The sequence below is a fragment of the Geotrypetes seraphini genome, chromosome 3 (genome assembly GCF_902459505.1).
Source record: "Geotrypetes seraphini chromosome 3, aGeoSer1.1, whole genome shotgun sequence".
NCBI classification, from domain to species: domain Eukaryota; kingdom Metazoa; phylum Chordata; class Amphibia; order Gymnophiona; family Dermophiidae; genus Geotrypetes; species Geotrypetes seraphini.
In genome coordinates this window covers 123,362,994-123,387,515 of record NC_047086.1, presented here as the reverse complement: position 1 = coordinate 123,387,515, position 24,522 = coordinate 123,362,994, and the positions used below count along the sequence as shown (strand labels likewise).

General features: G+C 42.0%; 1 protein-coding gene across 1 annotated transcript in view; it reads left to right on the top strand.

Annotated features, from left to right (window-relative positions):
* The window catches only part of MTMR9 (myotubularin related protein 9), a 122,287-nt gene that overhangs the window by 61,979 nt on the left and 35,786 nt on the right, over window positions 1–24,522 (top strand). Inside the window, exons 5-7 of the mRNA XM_033936248.1 lie at window positions 1,271–1,488; window positions 8,037–8,198; window positions 17,475–17,616. Of these exons, the coding sequence (XP_033792139.1) occupies window positions 1,271–1,488; window positions 8,037–8,198; window positions 17,475–17,616 (522 nt within the window). The remainder of the gene's footprint in view (window positions 1–1,270; window positions 1,489–8,036; window positions 8,199–17,474; window positions 17,617–24,522) is intronic.

Genomic DNA, 24,522 nt, shown 5'->3' with positions numbered 1-24,522 from the left:
CTGCGGGGGAGGGGGGGTGTTGGGTTGCTTGGCCGGAGGGAGTAGGCATCTGTCCCTTACCTAAGGGGGGTTGTCGGGGGGACCTTGCTTGACTAGCAGCAGGAGGGGGTTGCTTTATGTCTGTGACAGGAGGGAGTGGACATCCCTCCTATTGCTGGGGAGGGGTTACTTGATGGTAGAGGCAGGAGAGAGTGGGCATCCCTCCTGTCGATCTTCGATTTTGGTCTTTTTTGTTGTTGTTGTTGATTTATTCTGCACATGTGCCGTTCGCTATCACCAGCAATCGGCACATGCAAATCTAATGACTCTCCATGAACTCAATTTGCATGTGCAGTTAAAGAATGACTCGCCTTTTGAAATTGTTATAGTAGCGGCCGCAATAGCGGCCCATCGGATTTTACCATGAACATTTGAGAATCTTCCCCTCAGCTTAAATTTGGCTTCCAAAACCTCTCCCATATTTTTCGAGGTCATTGGTACCTCATGTTCAAAGACAGCTGGCTTCTCCCAAGCACTATCTAAAATTTATCTATAGGTGATTCAAGAAGTCCACCACCTTTGCATCAGGTAAGTAAGTGGCCAGGCAGTCCTCATGTCCACCAGTCACGCAGCTGTCTATTTGCTTAATACCAGCTGCCTATGTGCTTAATTATTGAATCACTAACAGTAACTGTTCTAACCCTTCCCTCCTGGCAGACCCCCTGGAGGCACATCTTCAGTGCAAGAGGGTATTGCAGGTCCTGGCTACAGGATTATTCCTACCTCACCAGAGTGATGCTTTCCTTTTAGGAGACCTCTCTCCTCCAAAGCAGCACAGAGCTGCCAACTTCCCTTAGGTCTCCTCTATGTATCTCTCTTCATTGGCTCCTCCAAGTTTGCTACTCTATCCTCAAGAGAACGGATTGGTTTTCTGAGAGCTAGGAACTCTTTGTATCAAGCAAACATGTATAACTTCTCACTAACTGGGAGATAATCGTTTTAAGGCTTCATTTTTTTGTGACCATGCAGTATTCTATCTACAACTTTATTTTAAAAATGGAAAAAAAAAAATGTTTAAGAACTTAGTCTGCTTACAAGAGCTCTAGTTTTATTAATGATGGGAGAGATTCAGGGGGCAGATAAAAAGCAAGGAGTAGCAATTAGTGAGCAAACTAAATGAGTCCTTTCAGTCTTTTACCTGTCATCATCCTCATTGTTACAATATATGGTCTGTTCTGGAACCATCTGAATACACTTCCATCAGCGTAACAAGTAATATCCCTTTCCATAGGTGATGATGCGGAGTAGCCAACCCCTGGTTGGCACCAATGGACGACGGTGCAAGGAAGATGAAAAGCTTATTAATGCCACCCTGAGGGCAGGGAAACGTGGATATATCATTGATACTCGCTCTCTGAATGTGGCCCAGCAGGCCAGGGCCAAAGGAGGCGGTTTTGAACAAGAAGCACATTATCCACAGTGGCGAAGAATTCACAAAGCAATTGAGAGGTAGCATGAATAAGTCCCTCCCTTAGCCCAGAGTGTATAAGCAAAATACCTGATAACTTTTAAGTTTTTGTGCACTTTGACCTGATTATATTAATCATTTTTCTTATTTACAGAAAAATGGGGTAAATCCCAGTAAATACAAAGTGCAAACTAATTCTCAGTGAAAATTTAAATTATGTGCATCATCAGCTTTATTTTAAAAACATTTAAAAAACCAAGATTTATTTCAGTAGCCCATGTGCCAAGATTTAATCCAGTTATAATTTCTTACTTGTGTATTTTATTGTGGGATTTTCATTTTGTTGTTTTCCAACTTTGTGTATCAAAATCTACTACAGTAAAGGTATATTTGTGCCAGTGTTCTCTCCAGAAATTTTTTCCAACCAGATGGCATGATAAAGTAACCGGGTGGGATGGGGAAATTTGGTAGTTGGAATAGGGTCATTAAATCCAGTGGTGTACCTAGTATATACTGAATAGAGTGATTGGAAACCGAATAGTGTCCAAAAATATAAATATTGAAATTAATCAAATGTGACGGACCACTAATAATGTATATGATGCAACTTAAATCAAGGGAAAAAAGACCTCAAAATACCCCAAGAATGCAATCAATGAGTTACAATCATATTGGGGTTGGGTATCATCATAGGTCAAAAACCCTTGAATTTTTAATTTTAATTTTTTAATAATTTTAATTTTGTATATGTATAATAATTTTATGTTGTTTTTATAATCAACCTTTTATTATCATGAAAAGTTAATCATGATAATAAAAGGTTGATTATAAAAACAACATAAAATTATTATACATATACAAAATTAAAATTATTAAAAAATTAAAATTAAAAATTCAAGGGTTTTTGACCTATGATGATACCCAACCCCAATATGATTGAAACTCATTGATTGCATTCTTGGGGTATTTTGAGGTCTTTTTTCCCTTGATTTAAGTTGCATCATATACATTATTAGTGGTCCATCACATTTGATTAATTTCAGTACCTAGTATATACGACAGCCAGTGCTGATCATTTTTAACAACCTCCTCCCCTATATAAAAAATGTATTTTTAGTAATAATCCATGAGTCACACAACAAGGGTGCACCTAGGAAAAGGCAGCATCTTAAACACTGCAGTGAGCACTAGAACCCCAACACACATATTGTAAAACTAAACAAGCCAGATTCTGCACCGTCAATTGATCCTGTATAGTCGAAGCTAACAGAAAACCATATCCTTTTCATACACAAACAACACAGAAACACCCTCGCCCAATATGGAATAATCACAAACTAAAAATAGAAATATGTAGACAAAAGTTAAACTGAACCGCCAAGAAACCAGACTCTGCATACAATGCAACACCACAGAAACAGTGACACATGTCCCCTAATACTGTGCAAAATTTAAAGGCAATAGATATAAATTTTTAAAAAACTGATACATAACAAACACTACTTTACAAATTACTAATCCATTTTTCAATTAGCTTTCAGGGGCCAAATCTTTCTTCAAAACAGTACAGTATACTGCTGTTATGGTATTCTGTCCTGACCTGAGGAAAGGGGTTTAGTCCCCAAAAAATTGCCTTATTTCCATTTCCTATTTATAAACTTTTATCAATACAGTTACAATACTACTTGATTCTATGTAAAGGAACAAAAAATTTTCTTTCTACCTTTTGTCGTTTCTGCTTCAATCATCTTCTCTTTGCTTTCTTCTTTCTATACAGCGTTTGTCCTCTCTCCCTTCCATGCAACATCTGCCCTCTCTCTTTGCACCTTCCACCCAGCCTCTGCCCTCTCTCTACCCACCCTTTCCATCTACTGTCCACCCTCTCTCTGCCCTTTCCATCCAGTGTTTCTCTTCCATACGGCATCTTCCCTCTTTATGTCCTTCAATAAACTATATAACCTGTGCCCTTTCTCACCTTTGTACATTATTCATTTCAGTTTCACCCCTCTCCATTTTTCTGTCTCCACCCCTTCCCCTATGCTCTGGCATCTCTCTTCTCCTTTCCTTCCTTCCCACTCCACCCCATGGTCTGGCATCTCTATCTCCTTCCCTTCCCTCCCCCAATGCCCTGGCATCTCTCTCCTCTCCTTCCATCTCCCCCTCCATTATCTGGCATCTCTCCTTCCTTTCCCTCCCTCCTTCCTTCCTTTCCCCTGGTCTGGCATGTATCTCTCCCCCCCCGTATGCCCTGACATTTCTCCCTCTCCCTCCATGGTCTGGTATCTCCTTTCCTTTCCCTCCCATGGTCTTGGCATCTCTCTTTCCTCTCTTTTCCCTCCCATGGTCTTGGCATCTCTCTTCTTCCCTCTCTCTCCTCAATTAGGTGCAACAGCAGCATTTCTTCTCCCCCCCCTCCAATTGGCTACAGTGCAGCATTTCTGTCCCCGCCCCCCGCAATGCAACATTCACAATTCGCTACAGGCTAGCTAAGGCATGAGATAGTGAAGCAACGAGGGAAGCTTACAACTAGCTGCTCTTGCTTGCTTCGGGCCATCCTCGCTGCTGGGTCCTGCCTACTTTCTGTTTCCGCGAAGGCAGAACCCGATAGTGAGGAAGGCCCAAAGCAAGCAAGAGCAGCTAGTTTTAAGCTTCCCTCATCATTTCCCAATCTCCTGCCTTAACCTGTAGCGAATTAAACCCATGCTCCAGGGCTTTAAAGCAGGGGTTTTTCAAACTTTTGGCTTCCCTAGGCCACATTGGATGAAAAAATTTTTCTGGGGCCGCAACAAAGACTAACACTAGTTGATGAGCAAAAAAAAGGCTGAGCAGGCCCCAAATTTGCAATCACTAATATAGAAAATGTATGTATCTAATAATAAAACCTTCATTAAAGAGACATTGTGTAGAGGAACACAAAAAAGCAGTAATACTTACCCTGACTGAATGATCCTCCACGTGCACTGCTGACAGTGGGGGCAGCCACAGGCTTACACATCCCCTCTCTGATGAGTAGGGATGTGCGCTCCATGTTTTCCCATTCACTTCTATTACAGCTACGGTGAGCCTCATCAGAGTGTGGATACTGAATCAGCTGTCAGCGGTACACATGGAAGATCGTTCAGTCAGGGTAAATAATACTGCTTTTTTGGGCCTCCCACTTTGAGCTTAGGCTCCCTCAAAATGAACATCTCCCCTGCTGTAGCTAATAGGGATCCCCAAGCCTCACCAACTGACGGCCACCTTCTCAAGCCTTCCAACTTCCCAAGTTCTGCAGCTGGCAGCAATATTGCAGAGCTGCTGCCTTCCTTCCTCCCTGCCCCCCCCCCCACCTTGGCTTTCATGCATGCATGAAAGCAGTGGCAGCTTGAGGATATTGCCATTGGCTGCAAAGCTTGGAGATTTTGGGTTGCCAGACTGGAGGAAGATGTTTTCAGTTGGCAGGGCTTGGGAATCCCCAATAGCTCAAGAATTTGTAAATTGCACTCAGGTGGTGAGAAACTTTGGTGCCCGTCCACTCAATTTGGGCTCCAGTCCATCTCCCAAATCAGCTGTATTTGACTATGCCACTGAATATAAAAATAATTGTGATGCACATATCTTAAACCTAACATATTCCAGTTAATAAATTCAAAATAAAACAATTTTTTCTACCTTGTCTGGATATTTTGTTTTTCCATCATCTTGGTCCCAGTTTCTCTTACTGCCTTTTGTCTGTCTTCTACCAATTCTCTTTCCAGTGTCTGCTGTCCAGTTTTTCTCCTCTTCTCAATACTATTCTATTCCTTCCTTATGCCTGTCTCCAACATATTGATTTTTCCCTTTCAGCTTTTTTAACTTTCTCTTTTCTTTTTTACCTCTGTCCACTCAAATCTTGCCTTCTTTCTCACCATTCTTCTTTTTAAATGTTCAGCTACCTCTCAATTCTCCATCTTCTCTCAGTCCCTAGCTCTCCCATTTCCCATCTCACTCCTTTCCCAGCCTCCTAGTTCTTTCTGTCTACTCCCCATTACCACATTTCTACCACTGTACTCAATACTCTCTCACTCATCTTGTCATCTCCCTTTTGACCTCATCCACATGGCTCACCACTTTCAGAATCCCCCTCCCTCTCTCCACTGGTCAGGCTATAACTCCCTGCCCCTTTCTTTCCATCCCCTTTCTTATCCCAGATGTCATCCCTCCTGCCCTCCCATAGGTCCATCTCTCCTCCTCTATCCCCATGGTCCAACATTTAGCTCCCTCTGTTTTCTGTTTTTCTTCTTCCTTCCCCCCTTGATACTGAACAATGAAATGGAGGAAAAAAAAAAAGAAAGATGCTGCATTTCTCTGCCTTCCGTCCACAGGCCTGAAATTTCTCCCTACCTCCCTTCCATCCCTAGAACCAACTTCTCTCCCTTTCTCTTCCCATCTGCCCCCCACCCCATCTCTCCCCATGCCTGCCTCCCTCCCTCCCCCTGGTCCACCATTTCTCCCTCTCTCTTCACAACAGTTGTCCCTTAAAGTATCTCTTTCCCTCTTCCTCCACACCACCCGAGGTCCAACTTCTCTCCCTTCAGACCATTGCCCATCATCTCTCTCTCTGTCTTCTGTTTTTGCCCCCATAAGCTCTCCCCCCCACTGCCAATTTAGCACTTCTTTTAATATCCTCTCCTTCTGTACTAAAAAAAAAAAAAAACAACCCAGTCCAGGAGGCTTCCTTTGCCCAGCATGTTCTCCACGCCCATGCATCTCTACCTCACTCCTCTCCCACCACCATGTCCGATAATTCTCTCTCTCTCTCTCTCTCTCTCTCCCTCCCTTCTCTCTCTGCCCAACAGTTCTCCTCTTTCTTCATCTCTCCATGTGTACCATCTCTTTCCCTCTCTGACACCCAATTCTCCCTTACTGTTCCCTCCCTCCCTCTATTCTTCAATCCTATGGCTCATGTGCCCTCCCTCCTTCCTTCATCATTTGTCCAAAGTTTGTGCTCCCTCCCTCTCGAGTCCCAACATGACCACCTTCCTCCCTCTCTCCCTTCTGTGCCTCCCTCCGGCGGGTATTTACCTTCTGGCTTGCTTCCATGCTGCAATCGTTTTTCTGATGAAAGCTGCAGGTGGTGGTGGCTGGTTCCTCACGCAATCCGTGGCTGTGCTAGAAGCATTTAATTTATGGCTGTTGACGATCCGCACCTGTGCTGGAAGCATTCCCTTCCTTCTGTGCCCCTGGTTGGCTCCCTCGTTGCAGTCGTCCACGGGCAGCATCGACTCCTCACGTGCGATTCATGGCTGATTAAGAAGCCTTCTCTGACGTCGTGACATCAGAGGGAATGCTTCTGACACAGCCGCAGATCACGCATGGGGAACCGAGGATGTCCGCAGACAATTGCAGCAAGGGAGCCAGCCAGAAAACTACCTGTTGGAGGGAGGGAAGGAAGGAGAAGCTGGGCTGCACACAACTCCTTGTTGGGCCATGGATTGGACACCCCTGTGGTCTAAAAGTAACACTTTCTGTGCTGGCTTCCTTTTCCCTCCCCCCCTCGGGACGTAACTTCTGATATCAGAGGGGAATAAGGGACGCCAGTATGCACAGTGTTACTGTTAGAACCCTGGAGCACGGGTTCAAGTCGCTTGCTGGTTCTTTAAAAAGAAAAAAGTTAGACAGAGGCTGGAGTCAAATGTTCAACTTCTGGCGGCTCTTCAGGCTTTGCCCAATCAGCCCGGGGAATCCCCAATCCAGTGAGAGGGTGTTTTTTAAAAAATGTTTGAGCAACAGCGGCAGCAGCAGGATTCGCGACCGAGATGACAGCTGGGCAGTCATCTAAATTAGCCGGGCGGAGCGCCCAGCTAAAAGGCTCTAGGGAGAACACTGATTTGTGCATTTATGTTAGTCTCTAGTATTCTCCAACTAGAAAATGTGATGAATTGCCTACTTCTCCTCTCTCAGAATTTGTCGCTTTCTCCTAGTCTTTCCTTTTGAGACTTGCCAGTTATCAGATTTTTGTTCCTTTTCCTCATTCCTCTACACAGAGCTTAATGTTGTGAACTCATTTGTTCTTGTTGGCCTCTTTATGTCCCTATCCCCTCCCTCCAGTGGCCTGCTACCCTAACTTGGAGGAAAAGTAGCTGTTGTAAAGACATTTGTGGTGCCACTTGGAAGGGAAAGTGAAGAAGGAATGGGGAAAAACACAAGTTGTGCTAATGTGGAATTGGGCTGGATTTTTTTTCTTGAAATGCTACTGTGCCCTTTAACCCATCCCCTTCCTCCTTTAATTTTCTTTTTTGTTTTTAATTCTTTGATGACAGAGAACCTGAGACTGCTCATGAAAACCCAGAACTCAGGTTCAAAGCACAGAGTCTCTAAGCCCTAGGTATGGGAAATGAATGTATGATGACTTTGTACAAGGTATTCTGTTCTAATCCGTATAGTCATGACATACAAGATAAATATTTTAAATAAAGATTGGGAATAAGCCTCCCCTGACTTCCACTGGAAGAGTGATTTGTTTATTTTTTCAGTAGTTGATGAAGGTGAGGATTTGTTGAGGTCTGGGTTAGAAGATGGAGTAGCAAAATAGATATGAAGGTGATTTTTTTTTTCCTTTCCCCCAAAGGTACAACATCTTGCAAGAGAGTTTCATCAAACTTGTAGAAGCTTGTAATGATCAGTCTCATAATATGGACCGTTGGCTTAGTAAACTCGAAGCTTCCAACTGGCTGACTCACATAAAGGAAATCCTGACTACAGCATGTCTGGCTGCTCAGTGTGTCGACAGGTAAAATATGCCTGACACATCTTGGAAAAGAAAATATCTTAGCTTAAATATGTTTTGAGCTCTACATATCTCTTACCTTGACCTTGAAAGTGTATGAATGTTGCTGTTAATATTGCTTTACAGATTTGATTTTAGTACAGTACATTCTTGAAATACAGGCAGTCTCCGTTTTATGAACATCTGACTTACATCAGCTGTGTACTTATCAACGGGGGTCCTGCTCTCCCTCCTAAGTCCCAACGTGCTCCTTCCCCTCCCTCCTGAATCCCAACACGTCCCTTTCTCCCTCCCTCCCTCCCTCCCTCGATTCTGTGCCCCAAGTATGTACCTCTCTCCGGCGGGTGTTTATCTTCTGGCCGGCTCTTTCCTCCTTCCAGCTACAGTCGTTACTCTGCACAAAGCTGCGGGCAGCACACGTCTTGTGGCTGAGCCAGAAGCCTTCCCTCTGACATGGGAGGAGCTTCCTCCAACACAAATTCAACTTAAGAAAAGTTTAAAAAACAGAACCCGTTCTTAACCAGAAGACTGCCTGTATTTAAAAACTTATAAAAAGGAAGACAAAGACCACATATGGCCTATCCAGTCTGACCATCCATGCTATTGTCTATATCTTCTTCTCCCTTAGTGATCCTATGTACTTGTCCAAATTTGCTTGAATTCAGATATAGTCTTCATCTCTACCACATCCACTGGGAGGCTGTTGGTACATATTCACTACTCTTTCCATATTTCTTTAGGTTACTCCCAAGTCGGTTGCCATACTGGGACCAACTGAAGGTCCATCAAGCCCTGTTTCCAACAGTGGCCAACCCAGATCCCAAGTAGTAAAACAGATTTTATGCTGCTTATCCCAGGGATAAGCAGTGGATTTCCCAAAAAATTGGCCCAAAAATATGGGTCCCAGTTTATATTTAGCCAGCACTCCGTTCCCAGAATTATTGCAGGCTGCCCGCCACCAGGCTCTTCACCCTGTCCCCCCCTCTCTGCCCTGTCCTCATACCTCCTCTGCTGATCCCTGGTGGTCCAGAGTAGAGAATGACACGGTGGCTGTTACCTACGGTTAGCCGCGGGTAACCCGCCGAAACGGTGAGGGGGGAAGTGCTCACTGCGGGTACGGGGACAAGGCCATCCACTGCCCCGTGGAGCGTTGAATGGCCTTGTCCCCACGGTTAAGGGAGGGAACGCACGCGGCCCCCTCCCTCCTTACCGTCCAAATCTATCTTCTGTATCTCCCTCCCTCCCCCTTACCTTTGCGGTGTGTTTTAAGTTTAGAAAGCAACTTGCTCAAGCCGCTGTTGCATCGGAGGAGAAGCTTCCACCCACAGACGCACGCGACTGCAGGCAGACTCCGGTGGCTTGAGCAAGTTGCTCTCTAAACGTAAAACACGCTGCAAAGGTAAGGGGGAGGGAGGGAGATGCTCGGACCGCATGAGAGGTGCTGAAGGGCGGTAAGGTAGCGAGAGGGAAGGGTGGTGGTGGAAAGGAAAGGAACACATGCTGAAGGGGATTGAGAGGAACAGACGCTAAAAGGAAATGGGGAACAGAGAGTGGGGAGAAGACGCTGAAGGGAAATGGGAGAGAAGACGCTGAAGGGAAATGGGGAACAGAGAGTGGGGAGAAGACGCTGGAAGGGAAGAAGACTGAGATGCCAGACTATGGGGGGAGCGGAGGGAAGAAGATGGGTGCCAGACCAATTGGGGGGGATAAAGTGAGAGGCACAGAGCAAATGGAAGACGCAGAGAGAAGATAGACAGTGGATGGAAGGAATTGAATGAGAAGATGAGGAAAGCAGAAACCAGACAACAAAGGTAGAAAAAAAAATTCTATTTTATCTATTTATTTATTTTTTTGCTTTAGGATAAAGTAGTATATTAATTGTGTTGATAAAAATTTATAAACAAAGCCCTGCCAGCTTAACATCTCTTTTTCTAGTTCAGCAGCCAGAACTTTGATTTATAAGGAAGGAATAAGCTAAATATTGCAGTACTGAGGCTTGTATGGATGCTGCGGTGATAGTAGTCGCGGGGACGGGGCGGGGACAGTGGTCATGGGGACGGGGCGCTGTCAGGGACGGTGGTCGCAGGGATGGGGACAAATTTTTTCCCCATGTCATTCTCTAGTCCAGAGGTGCAGCGGGCAGGAGCGAGTTTTCATTGGTTGAAGAAACCGATCTCGCAGCAGCCACAACCGACCGGATTAGCAGCGGGACAGGAGCGCGGAAAGCTCGCTCACCTCTGGAATACCAGGGATCAGCATGAAAACCAGAATGATATAAGGAGGAAGAAAAAATGGAAGGAAAGCTGAATTTGAAAGATGTATATAGGGCAAGAAAAGAGGAAGAGAGGAGAAAAGAAATGAAATAGTGAGTTGAGAGGATGCCCTAAAACAGAGTTCAGAGCACAGACAGATGAGCAGAACCCAAGACAATGAACAACATGATTGAAAAAGTAAAATTAAAAGTAAGAAAAATGATTTATTTTCAGTTTAGTAACTGAAATATGTGAGTTTTGAGAATTTACACATGCTGCCTATGGTTTGCACTATACAGGTGGAAATTTGAGGGGAACAGTTTTATGCAATTAATTGTGCAATTACCATTTTTACTTAATCATGTGATTAAAAATTTTAATTGATGTGCAGCCCTAATTAAGATCTTCAAGTCTGTTCCCATATGCTATAATGATGACCATTAACAATTTTAGTAGTCAACTCTGGAGTGAATCCATCCTGTTTATATCTTTTGAAGGTGTGGTCTCCAGAATAGTACACAGTACTGTTAAGTGAAGTCTCACTAGAGACTTATGTAGAGGCATTATCACCTCCTTTTTCCTGATGGCTTCTCTTTTTCCTATGCACCCACAAATCTTAGCTTTTACTGAGAGTGTTGTGCAGTGATTAAAGCTACTGCCTCAGCACCCTGAGGTTGTGTGTTCAAACCCACGCTGCTCCTTGTGACCCTGGGCACGTCATTTAATCCCCACATTGCCCCAGGTACTCTATATAGATTGTGAACTTACCGGTCAAATGGGGGAAAAATGCCTGAGAACCTGAATAAAGCTTTGGCGGTATATAAGAAATAAATTATTATTATTATTAAATTCATATAACATAGTAGATGACGGCAGATAAAGACCCGAATGGTCCATCCAGTCTGCCCAACCTGATTCAATTTAAATTTTTTAAAAAATGTTTTCTTCTTAGCTATTTCTGGGTAAGAATCCAAAGCTCTACCGGTACTGTGCTTGTGCTCCAATTGCTGAAGTCTCCGTCAAAACTTACTCCAGCCCATCCACACCCTCCCTGCCATTGAAGCCCTCCCTAGCCTATCCTCAACCAATAGGCCATATACAGACACATACCGTGCAAGTCTGTACTGGCCTTAGTTCTTCAATATTTACTATTATTTTCTGATTCTAGATCCTCTGTGTTCATCCCTCGCTTCTTTGAACTCCGTCACTGTTTTCCTCTCCACCACCTCTCTTGGGAGTGCATTCCAGGCATCCACCATCCTCTCTGTAAAGTAGAATTTCCTAACATTGCTCTTGACTCTACCACCGCTCAACCTCAAGTTATGTCCTCTTGTTTTACCATTTTCCTTTCTCTGGAAAAGATTTTGTTCTACGTTAATACCCTTCAAGTATTTGAACGTCTGAATCATATCTCCCCTGTCCCTCCTTTCTTCTAGGGTATACATATTCAAGGCTTCCAGTCTCTCATACGTCTTCTGGCGCAAACCTCCTATAATTTTTGTCACCCTCCTCTGGACCGTTTCAAGTCTTCTTACGTCCTTCGCCAGATACAGTCTCCAAAACTGAATACAATACTCCAAGTGGGGGCCTCACCAACGACCTGTACGGGGCATCAACACCTTCTTCCTTCTACTGGCTACACCTCTCTTTATACAGCCCAGCATCCTTCTGGCAGCAACCATCACCTTGTCACACTATTTTTTTTGCCTTTAGATCATCAGACACTATCACCCCAAGGTCCCTCTCCCCATCCGTGCATATCAGCCTCTCACCTCCTAGCACATACGGTTCCTTCCAATTATTAATCCCCAAATGCATTACTTTGCATTTCTTTGCATTGAATTTTAGTTGCCAGATATTATACCATTCCTCTAACTTTTGCAGATCCTTTTTCATATTTTCCACTACCTTTTCAGTGTCTACTCTGCTACAAATCTTGGTATCATTTGCAAAAAGGCAAACTTTTCTTCTAACTCTTCAGCAGTGTCACTCACAAACATATTGAACAGGATCAGCCCCAGCACCGAACCCTGAGGGACTCCATTACTCACCTTTCCTTCCTCCGAGTGACTTCCATTAACTACCACCCTCTTCCGTCTGTCCGACAGCCAGTTTCTAATCCAGTTCAACACTTTGAGTCCTAACTTCAGCCCTTCAAGTTTGTTCAAAAGCCTCCTATGAGGAACTGTATCAAAGGCTTTGCTGAAATCTAATTAAATTGCATCTAGCATATGTAAACCATTCTGAGCTCCCTTGGGAGAGCAGTATAGAAAATTGAATGAATAAAAAAATTTTCTACCTCTTTGGCTACCTTGGGCTGGCCTGGCTCGATTGGGGACATGGAATTAGAAGCTGGCTGAGACTGAGGGTAGTAAGAATGACTGAGGTTTAATTTTATTTTCTTTCTTGCTTTATTTTTTGGGGGCTTGTTCTAATTTTGCCATTTTTTTCCTGCTTTTATTTTTAGGATTTTTTCTTTGGGGGCTCTTTGATATTGAAGTTTTCCCTTCTGTTGTGCCTTTACACATTTATAGTATTGAATTTATTGTATTATCTTTTCCCTCTTCCTTTTTTTATATAGGTAGTAAATGTAAGTAATTATTTCTTTCATGGGTACTATAGTTAGATTGTGAACCCGTTGGGACAAAGAGGGAAATTCAAAGTACATGATTAGATTTCTGGCCATTACTTAAGTCAATTTAATTGTTTTGTAAACTGCTTCAAATCCTTTGGGAGATTTAACGGTATATAAGACACCACATTAAATTAAATTCTTCATTTGTAATGTACAGTGTGTATAATACAATCAGGGTAACATAACAGAAAATTTTTGCTCATATCAACTTGTTCCTATGCTCAAGAAAAAACACATTTTTCTCACATGAACTCGGTCCTTAGGAGGAACATTGTTGCAAACCTTGAGAATCAACATTAAGCATCCCTGGCCTAGAGAATTGTATTTCTAAAGGAATGTTTAGTGGATATCATTTTAACGTCCCTTTCTCTCCTGTATGATAGCTGAAAACTGTCTTGTCCTGATATTGATCTATAAACTATTCTTGCTCTTACTCTTCTGGAATATACAAACAAGCCTTTGGCAGACCTTCCTAATTGACTCGCCATCCCACAAAAGATTGTCTTCAGAATCCTTAATCTTCAGGCTTGAAGTCTGAGCCTTTCTGGCTGAGTGCAGTGCTAAAAATAGTGGCGTTTTTGGCTCAAAGTAAGGGCTTTCTTAACTAAAAATGATGGTGTCTGTATTAAGGGAAGCATAGCCCCTGATGAAACTAGGAGTGAAACGGTTGGGCAGCTGTTGGGCATAAAGATAAGTGCCTTTCCTTTATAGCACTTTATAGCACTCTATGCACTTTATATTTTATGCAGAGCCAGAAGAGAAAATTAATTTTTATAAAAATTTTTTTGCCCATGCTACTTGCTAAGACCAATGATGAAAACACTACGAATAGAAATACTAAATAGTACCTTGGGTATTTGAGGTCTAGCAGAAAAATCCATTTAATATAGTTTTGTCCTCATTATCTAGTGTTTATATCTATTTGGACATTTCTAGAAATTTCCTTATTTGGTTGATTCGTACTTCAGTATTAATGCCAGGAGTCTTTTTTTTCTTAACTTTAAACATCTTGAAACTAATATCTTCTACTAATACAGCTCTGAGGTACTCTTTCCATTATTTTATATATTTGTGGCTGTGGGTTAATTAATTTTGGTTTTGATGATATGCAGCTGAATAAATTTTTTGGTAGCCTTTATCATCTTTCATACAGTTATGGTTAAATAGACTCACCTGTATCATTTATTTTATAATACTCTAAAATGTTGTTTTCTAATGTTGACGGTAAACCACCTTGTTCAATAAATTATCATTTAGTTTCCAAATATGAAATCCCCTTTTCAGATTTGAATCCAGTATGGCAAACCATATGGAAGCATAGTCAGACTGAGTTAAGTAAACTATTTCTACTTAAGCAATCTTTTGAATTAAGATTTGCCCTTCCAGCCACACATATACTATAAGATTTTCAAATAGAAAGTGTAATCTTTTTCTCTCACAGGAGTAATAGAAGTACCATATACCTGACTGATGGCTGGATTCTCAAAACTTACTGTGCCCTTAACAATGGTTGCTAAACCGGTTCCAGCTGGTTTAGCGTGCCAGTATTTTACCGGCCGATTATCAGAACGGCATACTGAGTGTGGTCTTTCGGAGTTTCCTAGTAGACTCCAACTCTACCATACAAATGTAGTACAACGAGGTCATTAATATTATAATGGTCTCATTAAATTTTAAACGAGCACTCCGGGTGATTCTCTATCATCGCTGGGTGATTTTCTAACCTTGCTGCACTTAATTTCGGTCAGTGCCTCAGGCACTGACAGGAAAGTAAGACTTGACAGCTCAGACCCCCCGCCACACCCGCAATTTTTTTTTTTTTTTAAATGACCCCCAATTTCTCCCTCCCACCTTATCCTACCTGGGGATAGGTGGAAGAAGCCTACGGTGCCTGGGCTAATCAGGGCCTTGGCCTTTCCCTAGTGCATCCCAGAATGCATTAGGAAAGGGAATGCCCACCATTTTGCAGGCCTACTGACTGGACGGACTAGGCATTCCTCCTACCGGCCTTCATCTTAAAGGTACGGGGACAGGGGACCCTGGTGGCAGGAAGTATGGGGCAAGGTGGTTATCTGGCTTTTCTCTGCACAAATAGCGTACATATAATTCGCTTGCTGTTGTGCTGAGAATCACCTGTAAAATTCAAATCACTATGGCCACTACATCGACTCGCTGGAATTTACCAGCGAGTTTTGAGACTCCGGCCCTCAGTCAGTAAGATTAAGATTTTGGGTTAGTGGGTTCTTTATAGTAACCTCATTGTTAGTTTAAAATTCCTACAGTTACAGAACTTCACTATTAGCAGTCTTGGCTTCTAAGATTCATAGACAACTTTGTATCACTAACAATATATTTGATATACAATATAATGATCTGATTATTAAACACTAGCTTTTTAAAATTACTTTTATTTACTATTGAGTTAGAATCAATCAATGGGCAACAACAAAATACAAAAAATGTCCTATTATGGATTAAGAACTAGATGAAAGAAAACAGAAAATAGGTTTAAATAGTCAATATTCTCAATGGAGGTAAATAGTTGTGTTCCCCAGGGATCTGTGCTGGGACTGCTGCTTTTTAACATTATCAATTATCTAGAGAAGGGAATAAGTAGTGAGATAATTAAATTTGCTGATGACACAAAGTTATCAAATCGCAAGAGGATTGTGAAAAATTGCAGAAGTCCGTGTCAAATTGTCTATTGTATCTTCCTGGGTAACGGACCCAACCTATTGTAATGTAATCCGACCTTGAAATGAATAGGTAAAGGCAGAATAGAAAACCAGATTAATGTAATGCAGTGTAACATAACGCAACGCAGCATGCAACATAACTGTAGAGCATGCTTCTCTGGTGAATATTACAATCAAAACGGTTTGGTGGTGATTACCCGCCACCCGACGGGTATCGGAACTGCAGGCTTTGTCATACAGATATCCCTTCCTCAGAATTTTGAGTCTCGGAGTGGTCTTGCACACAGTCCTTCTTTCTTCCATATTAACTATGAAGTGTGCTTGCCTACCTTCACTCCCTTGGGATTGAGGAAGAGTGATAAGGTGTTGAAATTGTTGGATGTGCGTAGCGTATTACCATGGTATTTGGAGGTTACAAACAAATTTTGACCATTGGATCATCTTTCTGTATAGGCGGGGCTGCCCGTAAAGGCCAACCAGCCTCGAAACAGACCATTTCAAGATGGATCCATATGACCATTTCTTCAAAGCATCTGCCTATATTGTGAAGGTGCACTTCACTGGAAGCGTGCCTTCCTCATGGGCAGAATCTGTAGTGGTGTCCCTGGAAGAAATTTGTAGAGTGGCCACATGCTCCTCTCTCCTTATGTTCACAAAGTTTTATAGGGTGGACATAGCATCCAAAATGGGTTCCGCATTAGGATCATCCGTTCTGTCAGCAGGCTCATCTGTCCCACCCTAAACTCAGGGGACTGCTTTGATACGTCCCACAGGTTCAGGAATAAAGTGTCTGTTGTACTAGAAGGAAAGATTAGGTTCCTACCTTGGTAATCTTCTTTCTAGTAGACAGATACTTTATTCCTGAAGCCTGCCCTGTTGGATGTTCTTTTGCCTGCATACTGCCTCAAATATGCCTGCATACTGCCTCAAATATCTTATTTCTTTACTTTATCCAGCTTTAACAAAGATAGAGGACACGACTTCCATGTTGAAGAATCTAGGTGGTATCTGTAGAATCTCCCACACTCTTAGTGCAGGTTGTGCTCAGGTTGGTGATTTGTTTGTTTTCACCTTGTTATGTATTGCAAATGGTTAAGTTTTTTTGTTATCTGTTATCTGTTATTGATATGAGCAGGATAGACATGTTTCACGGGGAGAGTCCCTATACCCCGCTCTATTCTATTTCCTCTCCAGGACTGAACTTTTGCTTTGGTACGAACTGATGAATTGGAGGACAGCCCAGAAGGATGGGAGGCAGAGCAAAAGAATGCTAATGAGGCTTTCTACAAGAATTCACACAAGAAGGGATTGACTACCCACAGGTTCAGGAATAAAGGGTCTTTCTACTAGAAAGAAGATTACTGAGGTAAGAAACTAATCTTTCCTTGGTCTGACCCAGTTTAACTATTCTTCTGTTCTTAAACTTGTTACCCTGATTTTATCAGCCTATATTGTGTGTAAGCGTGCATGTAATGCATTTTGACCCAAAATTGTGTGGCCTGTGAGGAAGGATTTATTCTTAAGAATGTATTGTTTGTTTTTGAATTTGTATTTATTTACTATCTTTTCAAAGAAATTCACCCAAGTTGGTTTGATGAAAGCATCACAGACAGGATTTGGATAAAAATTTCATCATTCTTTGTGATACTTGCTTAGTTTACACAATGATCTTTTTCTTCTTTTCCTTTTTTGCCAGAGAAGGCGCTTCTGTGCTGGTTCATGGAACTGAAGGAACTGATTCCACACTTCAAGTGACATCGCTCGCTCAAATCATCCTTGACCCACGATGCAGGACCATCCATGGCTTTCAGGCACTGCTCGAGAGAGAATGGCTGCAGGTATGAGATGCAATGGAGCTCTGAGTACCTGTGGCAGTATTTATCTAGATATTCTTAACAGAAGAGAAATAGAAAATCAGTGGAATTCATAGCTAGCCCTTATGGTTTTGCTACATTTTTTACTGGCAGATTAGCTTCTAACACTGTTCAATAATTAATTATGTATTGGTAGATTTAAGCTGCATTGTTTGCTACATATGTAGCTATATTACGCATGCAATTTTTTTTTAAACTTAAATCACAAAAAGTAAACATAGTTTTAACTAACGATGTATGGTTATACTTAATTTGTGCTAGATGCTAGTACTGGATATCAGGGCTGTGGAGTCGGTAGATAAATCCTTAGACTCCAACTCCTCAGTTTCTGGTACCCACGACTCCAACTCTTCTGTATTTAATATAATAATAATAATAATAATTTTATTTCTTATATACCGCCAAAGCCATAGTAGTTCGAGGCGGTTTACAACGAAGAAGGGCTGGACAATCAGCGAAAATGGTACAATGTTACAATCAGATAAAATTAGGTGGTAGAGAAAAAAAATGGTACAACAGAGAGAAAAAAATGGTACAACTGAGAGAAAAAATGGTACAAACAGAAATAAAGATGGGTACAATTATGGCAGTGAAATGGTACAGTGAAGAAGGTCAAGACAATCTGCGTAAAGGACATAGAGAGATAGGGGGCCAGGGTGGGCATAGGGTCTTAGGGTATGAATCGGGTGAAAAGATTAGTTTTTAGTAGTTTCCTGAAGTTTAAGTAGGATGAAGAGCGTGAGATGATGTGGGCCAGCCAGTTATTGTGATGACCTGCTTGGAAGGCAAGAGTTCTATTTAGATATCTTTTGTAACGGCAGGTCCTTAGGGTAGGGTAGCTAAACAGGTGGGTTCTACGTGTGAGTTTGGATGGGCGGTCTAGGATAAAATGGGGTACTAAGTAAAGGGGGGCCGAGCCAAGGATGGATTTGTAGCAGAAACAGGCGAACTTGAATAGCACTCTTGTTTCTAGGGGTAGCCAGTGAAGTTTGTGGTAATAGGGAGTTATGTGTTCCCACTTTTTTAGTCCGAAGATCAGTCGGATTGCCGTGTTTTGAATAATTTGCAATCTTTGTGTAGTTTTTTTGAAAGATCCCAGATAGATGATGTTGCAGTAGTCGAGTAGACTTAAGATGGAGGATTGCACAAGCAGGCGGAATGAGGGGGCGTCAAAGTATTTTCTGATGGATCTTAGCTTCCATAAGGTGGCGAAGCTTTTTTTGACCAGAAGGTCGGTGTGAGCTTCGAAGGTAAGGATGCGATCAAGAGTCACTCCGAATATTTTTAAAGAGTTTGTTAAGGTAAAGACTTGGCCATTCAGGGAGATTGAGGTATCTTTGATTTTGTCGTTTGGGCTTGCCAGGAAGAACTTGGTTTTATCTGAGTTGAGCCTCAGTTTGAAGTCGGTCATCCATAGTTCGATTTGCATTAGGATTGAAGCTAGGAGGTTGTTTATCTCGGGGGTTATGTTGGAGATGGGGAAGACTAAGGTGATGTCATCAGCATAGATGTAGAATTTTATCTTCAAGTTTTGCAGTAGATTTCCTAGGGCGACCAGGTAGATATTGAACAGCGTGGGGGACATGGGGGAGCCCTGTGAGACTCCGCAGGTGTTGGCCCAGCTGGCGGAATGGGAATTGTCGCTGTAGACTTGGTAGGAGCGTTGACCTAGGAAACCATGGAACCATTTTAACACGTTGCCTGAGAGGCCGATAGACTCCAAACAATCCAGAAGAATGGCATGATCAACCAAGTCAAAGGCGCTACTAAGATCTAATTGTAGGACTAGTGCACTTGAGCCTTGGCTGAACAGGTTGTGAAGGTAATCTACCAAAGAAGCGATGACTGTTTCAGTGCTGTGTCTAGGACGGAAACCTGACTGGTTGTCGTTTAGGATGTTGAATTTGTCCAAGTAGGTTGTTAAATCTTGGTTGACCAGACCTTCCATTAACTTTGTAAAGAAGGGTATGTTCGCAATGGGTCTGTAATTGGATATGAGGGAGATGGGATCTTTGGGATTTTTGACGAAAGGCGTAATCAGAATCTGGCCTAGGTCCACAGGGAATGAGCCTAATTGTAGTTGGGAGGAGAGCCAATTATATAATTAGATTTTGAAAGAGATCGGGGCAGCTTGCATTACATTTGGTGGACAGCTATCTAGTTTGCAGTGGGATTTGGTGTATTTTGAGTAGAATTTGCTGAATTGTTGCCAGGTGGGGGTGGTGAAGTTGTTCCAATAAAAATCAGCCCTGGTTTCGTCATCATGGGACTGAATGTCCAGATAGTTCAGATGGTTGTTGGAGGAAATAGGTAGGGTGGCTCTGAGGATGGAGATTTTGTTGTTGAAGAACGCGGCAAAGTCATTGGCCGGTGGGGGTGCGTCTGAGGAAGGTCGGGTAAGGGATTGGGTATCGTAAAGGTGATTGACTATTTTGAATAGGTTTTTGATATTGGGTTTAGGAGATCCGATTTTTTGGGCGTAGAAGTTAGTGCGTTTGGTGGTTTGTAGTCTTTTAGTTTTGTTCTCCAGTTGGATCTGTCTTTGTTGTCATTGGATTTAAGCCAAATTCTTTCCAATTTTCGAAGTTCCCGTTTTACTGCTCCAAGTTCGGCATCAAACCAGCCATCCAGAGTTTTGTTTCTCATTTTCATTGTTTTCAAGGGGGCCATTGAATTTAGGATCTGTGTGCTATCGTTTGTCCAGTCGTCGACAGTAAAGGAGTCAGGGTCAGGGTTGGAAGTGGTGTCATAAAAGGACCAGAATTCCACTGGGTTGATAAAGCCTCTTGAGGATATCACCTTTTTAGGCCTTTTTGCTGTCTTAGGATAGGGTTGGTGACGTCTTGTTTGCCAGTTGAGGTGGAAATTGCATAGTCTGTGGTCTGACCATAGTGAATCTGTCCAGGTAGCTTGTTCCCAAAGAATCTTGGGATTATATTGTTCTTTGGAGGAAAAGGTTACTAGATCTAAATGGTGACCTTTGTGGTGGGTTTTTACCGTAGTCGGAGTGAAAAAGTCTAGAGAGGAGATGAGGGATAGTAGGTCTTTGAGATCCCCGATCAGAAGATTGTAGGGACCTGTAATTGAGTTGGTGAGGAGGAATTCTGAGAAGTTGTCTTTAGCAGTGGGCCATTTCTTGGGGGGAATGTAGAATAAGGTGAGAATTAGGCTATCTTCTAGTTGATCAGATTGGAGTTTGCAAGAGAGAATTTCAAGATCTGAGGAGGTTTTCGAGGCTAAGATGGTGGTCTTGAAAGGATCTCTTACTATGATGGCTATTCCACCTCCTCTTCCCCAGGATCTGGGCAGTGATGTGATTTTAAATCCGGGTGGGAGACATTCACGAATTAAGATATCGGTGTCAGAGGTCAACCACGTTTCAGTTAGGAGGACAAAGTCGGGTTTAGTCTCTGATAGCCAATCTTTAACCAGCTCGATTTTGTTCCTGATAGATCGGATGTTTAAGTAGAAATCTTGTACTCTTTTATGCGGAGTGGTGTTAATAGGGGAGGGGAGGGAGATTTTCTTTAACAACCAGTGTTTTATGCTGCGAGGTTTCTTTGTTTTGTTTGAGGGGGGGATGACTGGGATTTGGAACGGGCCATGATCAGAGTAGTTAGGAAAGAATCGATGGATTGGCCTAAAGGGGTCTATGTTTAAGATGTGAGGTCTTGAGAGGATTGGAATCTGTGAGGCGAGAAGGGCCTCAGTTAACCAGTATTTGCTATAGTTCCAGTAGAACATGAGGAATGGGATTAAGTGATTGTGAAGGGAAGCCATCCTGCAATGATGGAGATTTTCAGAGAGTAGGAAGGTTAGACTTTGGTGCGGTAGGTAATAGAATGACCATGTAAAGAGTAACCATGCAATGAATTAGTTATGCAATGAATAACCATGCGAGTACTAATCAGGTTGTCCGAAGGGTTTGTTCAGCTTGAATCAGCTGGGGAAGTAACTGTAAAAGTTACTCTGCTGGTAACGGATGAGTCGGTTGTAGCGCGATTCTCCGGTATTGGTAGGAGTAGGCAAAAGTCAGGAGCAGGCGAACGGCTCAACTGTCGCAGTTCAGGAGGGTTCCTGGCTGCTTCTGGGGGGCGGAGCTTGCTCACACGCCAAGCCCTGGAGGAAGAGAGGTGGCCTGGGAGCCCTGGAGATTTCAGTTGCGGTGTGAGCAGGCAAAAGGCAGGAGCAGGCGAACAGCTCATTGTATCTGCTGATGTTTAGAATTTACAGCTGGTCTTTTCTCATAACGCATATACCATATGCTTCTTTTGTTTGGTTGATGTCCTTTTAGAGGATTTTATAATTAAATAGATGAAGAATTGTTGTTTAAAAGGAGGGAGCTCAACAGTCAGCCAGCCACCATCCAGCCTCCAAGTTCCGGAATTTCCACATTGATTGAAGGAAGGCAACATAACGCCATTTAACCACAGAACTACTGGCTAAGAAGCTGACGCTCCACTATATTGGCCAGTTTAAACAAAAGAAAAAAAAATGAAAACAATAAGGTTTTATTTATTGTTTTTATCAAGTGGCTATAAAGTAACAGCATAGCATGCATAAAAATCAGGAACAGGAACTTTACCAGTTTAAAAATATGAACCACATTCTTTGGTAGTTTTAAAACAAAAACAAAGCTTAACTACAAAAACAAAAGCTGGTAAACCTAAAATAATTTATATATTAAACTTGGAATATAGTTGTAGAGTAGAATAGCTGTTAAATGCAATCCAAAACTAACTCAGTGTAGTGTTGTTCTAAGAAACAGAATTGCTTCTGCCAGATCCTCTTTCATAGAAGCTCTTAAATCTGACTTGATTATTTTTAGAGCTGAAAATAGTCTTTCAATACTGACTTGGGTGAGTGGTATTGCTGTTTCATTTCTAGCCACATCACTAATAATCTCAGGATAAACAAGGATGGCTTCTTCTACAGTCAGTTTCGATGAGCGATCATACTTTTCTACTTCTTTTCATTCTTTAAAAAACTCCTGCTGGAATCTCTTTATTTGGACATTTTCTGGTCGTTTATCTTTCACGCATATACGACGTCGCTTTACTGTTGAAAGTTCCATTTTGTCCAAGTAGGAATCAAAGCATAATTCTTCATTTGAAGAGGATGATCCTGAGTTACCAGTGCTTATAGCTTCATCCAGTGGTGGTGTTTCAGGTATTAATCCCTTCATGAAAACTGCTACATCACAGAGGGCCTTTTTTGTAGTATCAGTCTGGTCATTGCTCAACAAAATTTGGCTTACTGGATCAATATAAATAGCAGCTAACAAGATTTGATTATCCAGTAAGAGATTCTCTCTTTTCTTCATTGAAGATACAATGCCATCAGCTATTAACCTTCCACTTTTGTTCAGGCAATATATCAAGCTCTTCCGTTTCAAGAAGAATTTACCAGGTGTTAAATCTTCAGATTGCAAACTCTTGGTGACAGTAAAGGGATTAGAAAGTAGATTTTCCAGTGCTTTTACTTGTGCCCACTGGCTTTCAGTTAATAAAACATTTTCATTGTCCAGTTCTTCAAGAAAGTTTTTTAATTCAAGCAAACGCTTTACCATCAAATAAGTGCTTCCCCAGCGTCTTTTCAAATGGCATCTGTTTTAGGGCCCTGGCTGCAACAGTTACTTGCCTCAATTTGCCAAATTGAGTAGCTGCATGACTCTGTGAAGTGTGCATGCATCCATTTTTATGAAGACAAAATGTCCCTTCAGACCTTTTCGTAATTCTTCCTTTTTACATTTGGCCTTTTCAATTATTGTCAAATATATTTTATTGAGCTCAACAAAGAAGAAAAACAAAATCACAATATAATACAAGAAACAAGCTCGCATTTTGGCAGGTAGAACCACAACACAACTCCATCACTCCCACTCTCACAATCCCCCCTCCCACGCCCCCAGTCCTCCTTCAAGCTACAAACCAGAAAATGAACCACATGAGAATTTGAATAGAATACGTGCCTCAATTGGCAACCAGTGCAGCAGTTTGTAGAAGGGACTAACATGGTCACTTTTCTTTAGTTCAAATATTAAGCGGACGGCAATGTTTTGAACTATTCTTAATTTTCTCATGTTTTTTTAGGTATACCCACATAAATGATGTTGCAGTAGTCTAGGGTGGATAGAATCAATGACTGCACCAGTAGTCTGAAAGATAGCGGATCGAAATATTTTTTTATGGTTTTTAGTTTCCAAAGTATGGAGAAGCACTTTTTAGACACCGAATTTGTGTGTTCAATCAAGGTCAAGTGGGTATCTAAGGTGATTCCTAGTATTTTTATCGTTTTAGATATTGGGTGGTCGTGACCGTTTAGATGTATTATTGTTGTAGTGATTTTGTCCTTTGGGCTTACCAAGAAAATTTTCGTCTTTTCTGAATTCAGCCACAATGATTCCTAGTAGACAATTGCGGGGTATAAGAACAATATGGTATGGTGTCTAGAGATGGTGTCTTTTTCTCAAAGATTATAGTTCTCGCCCTTCTTTCTTAATTGTGTGTAGTTAGTATATATGTTTTGGCATGTGTCTACTAACCTAACCTGGTTCTGTTTAGTATTTTAACTTTAACTTGTTTTTTAAGTTACTTTTTATTTTTGTACACTGCCTAGAAATTTGATTAAGTGGTATAAAAAATTTTTAATAAACTTGAAAATATAAACTGAGATTTTGGGGCTAAAAAAATGACCCAAAAATAGGGGTCTCAGTTTATATTCGGGTCATTGCCCACTCACCTCCCTCCTGGACCTGTTGCAGGCCTTTAGCGGGCCTGCCATAAGACCTGGTGGTCCAGCGTTGGGCCGGGACAGGAGGGATCTCTTCCGCCTCCCGTCCTGGCTGACTCAAATCTCGCCTCCCTGATT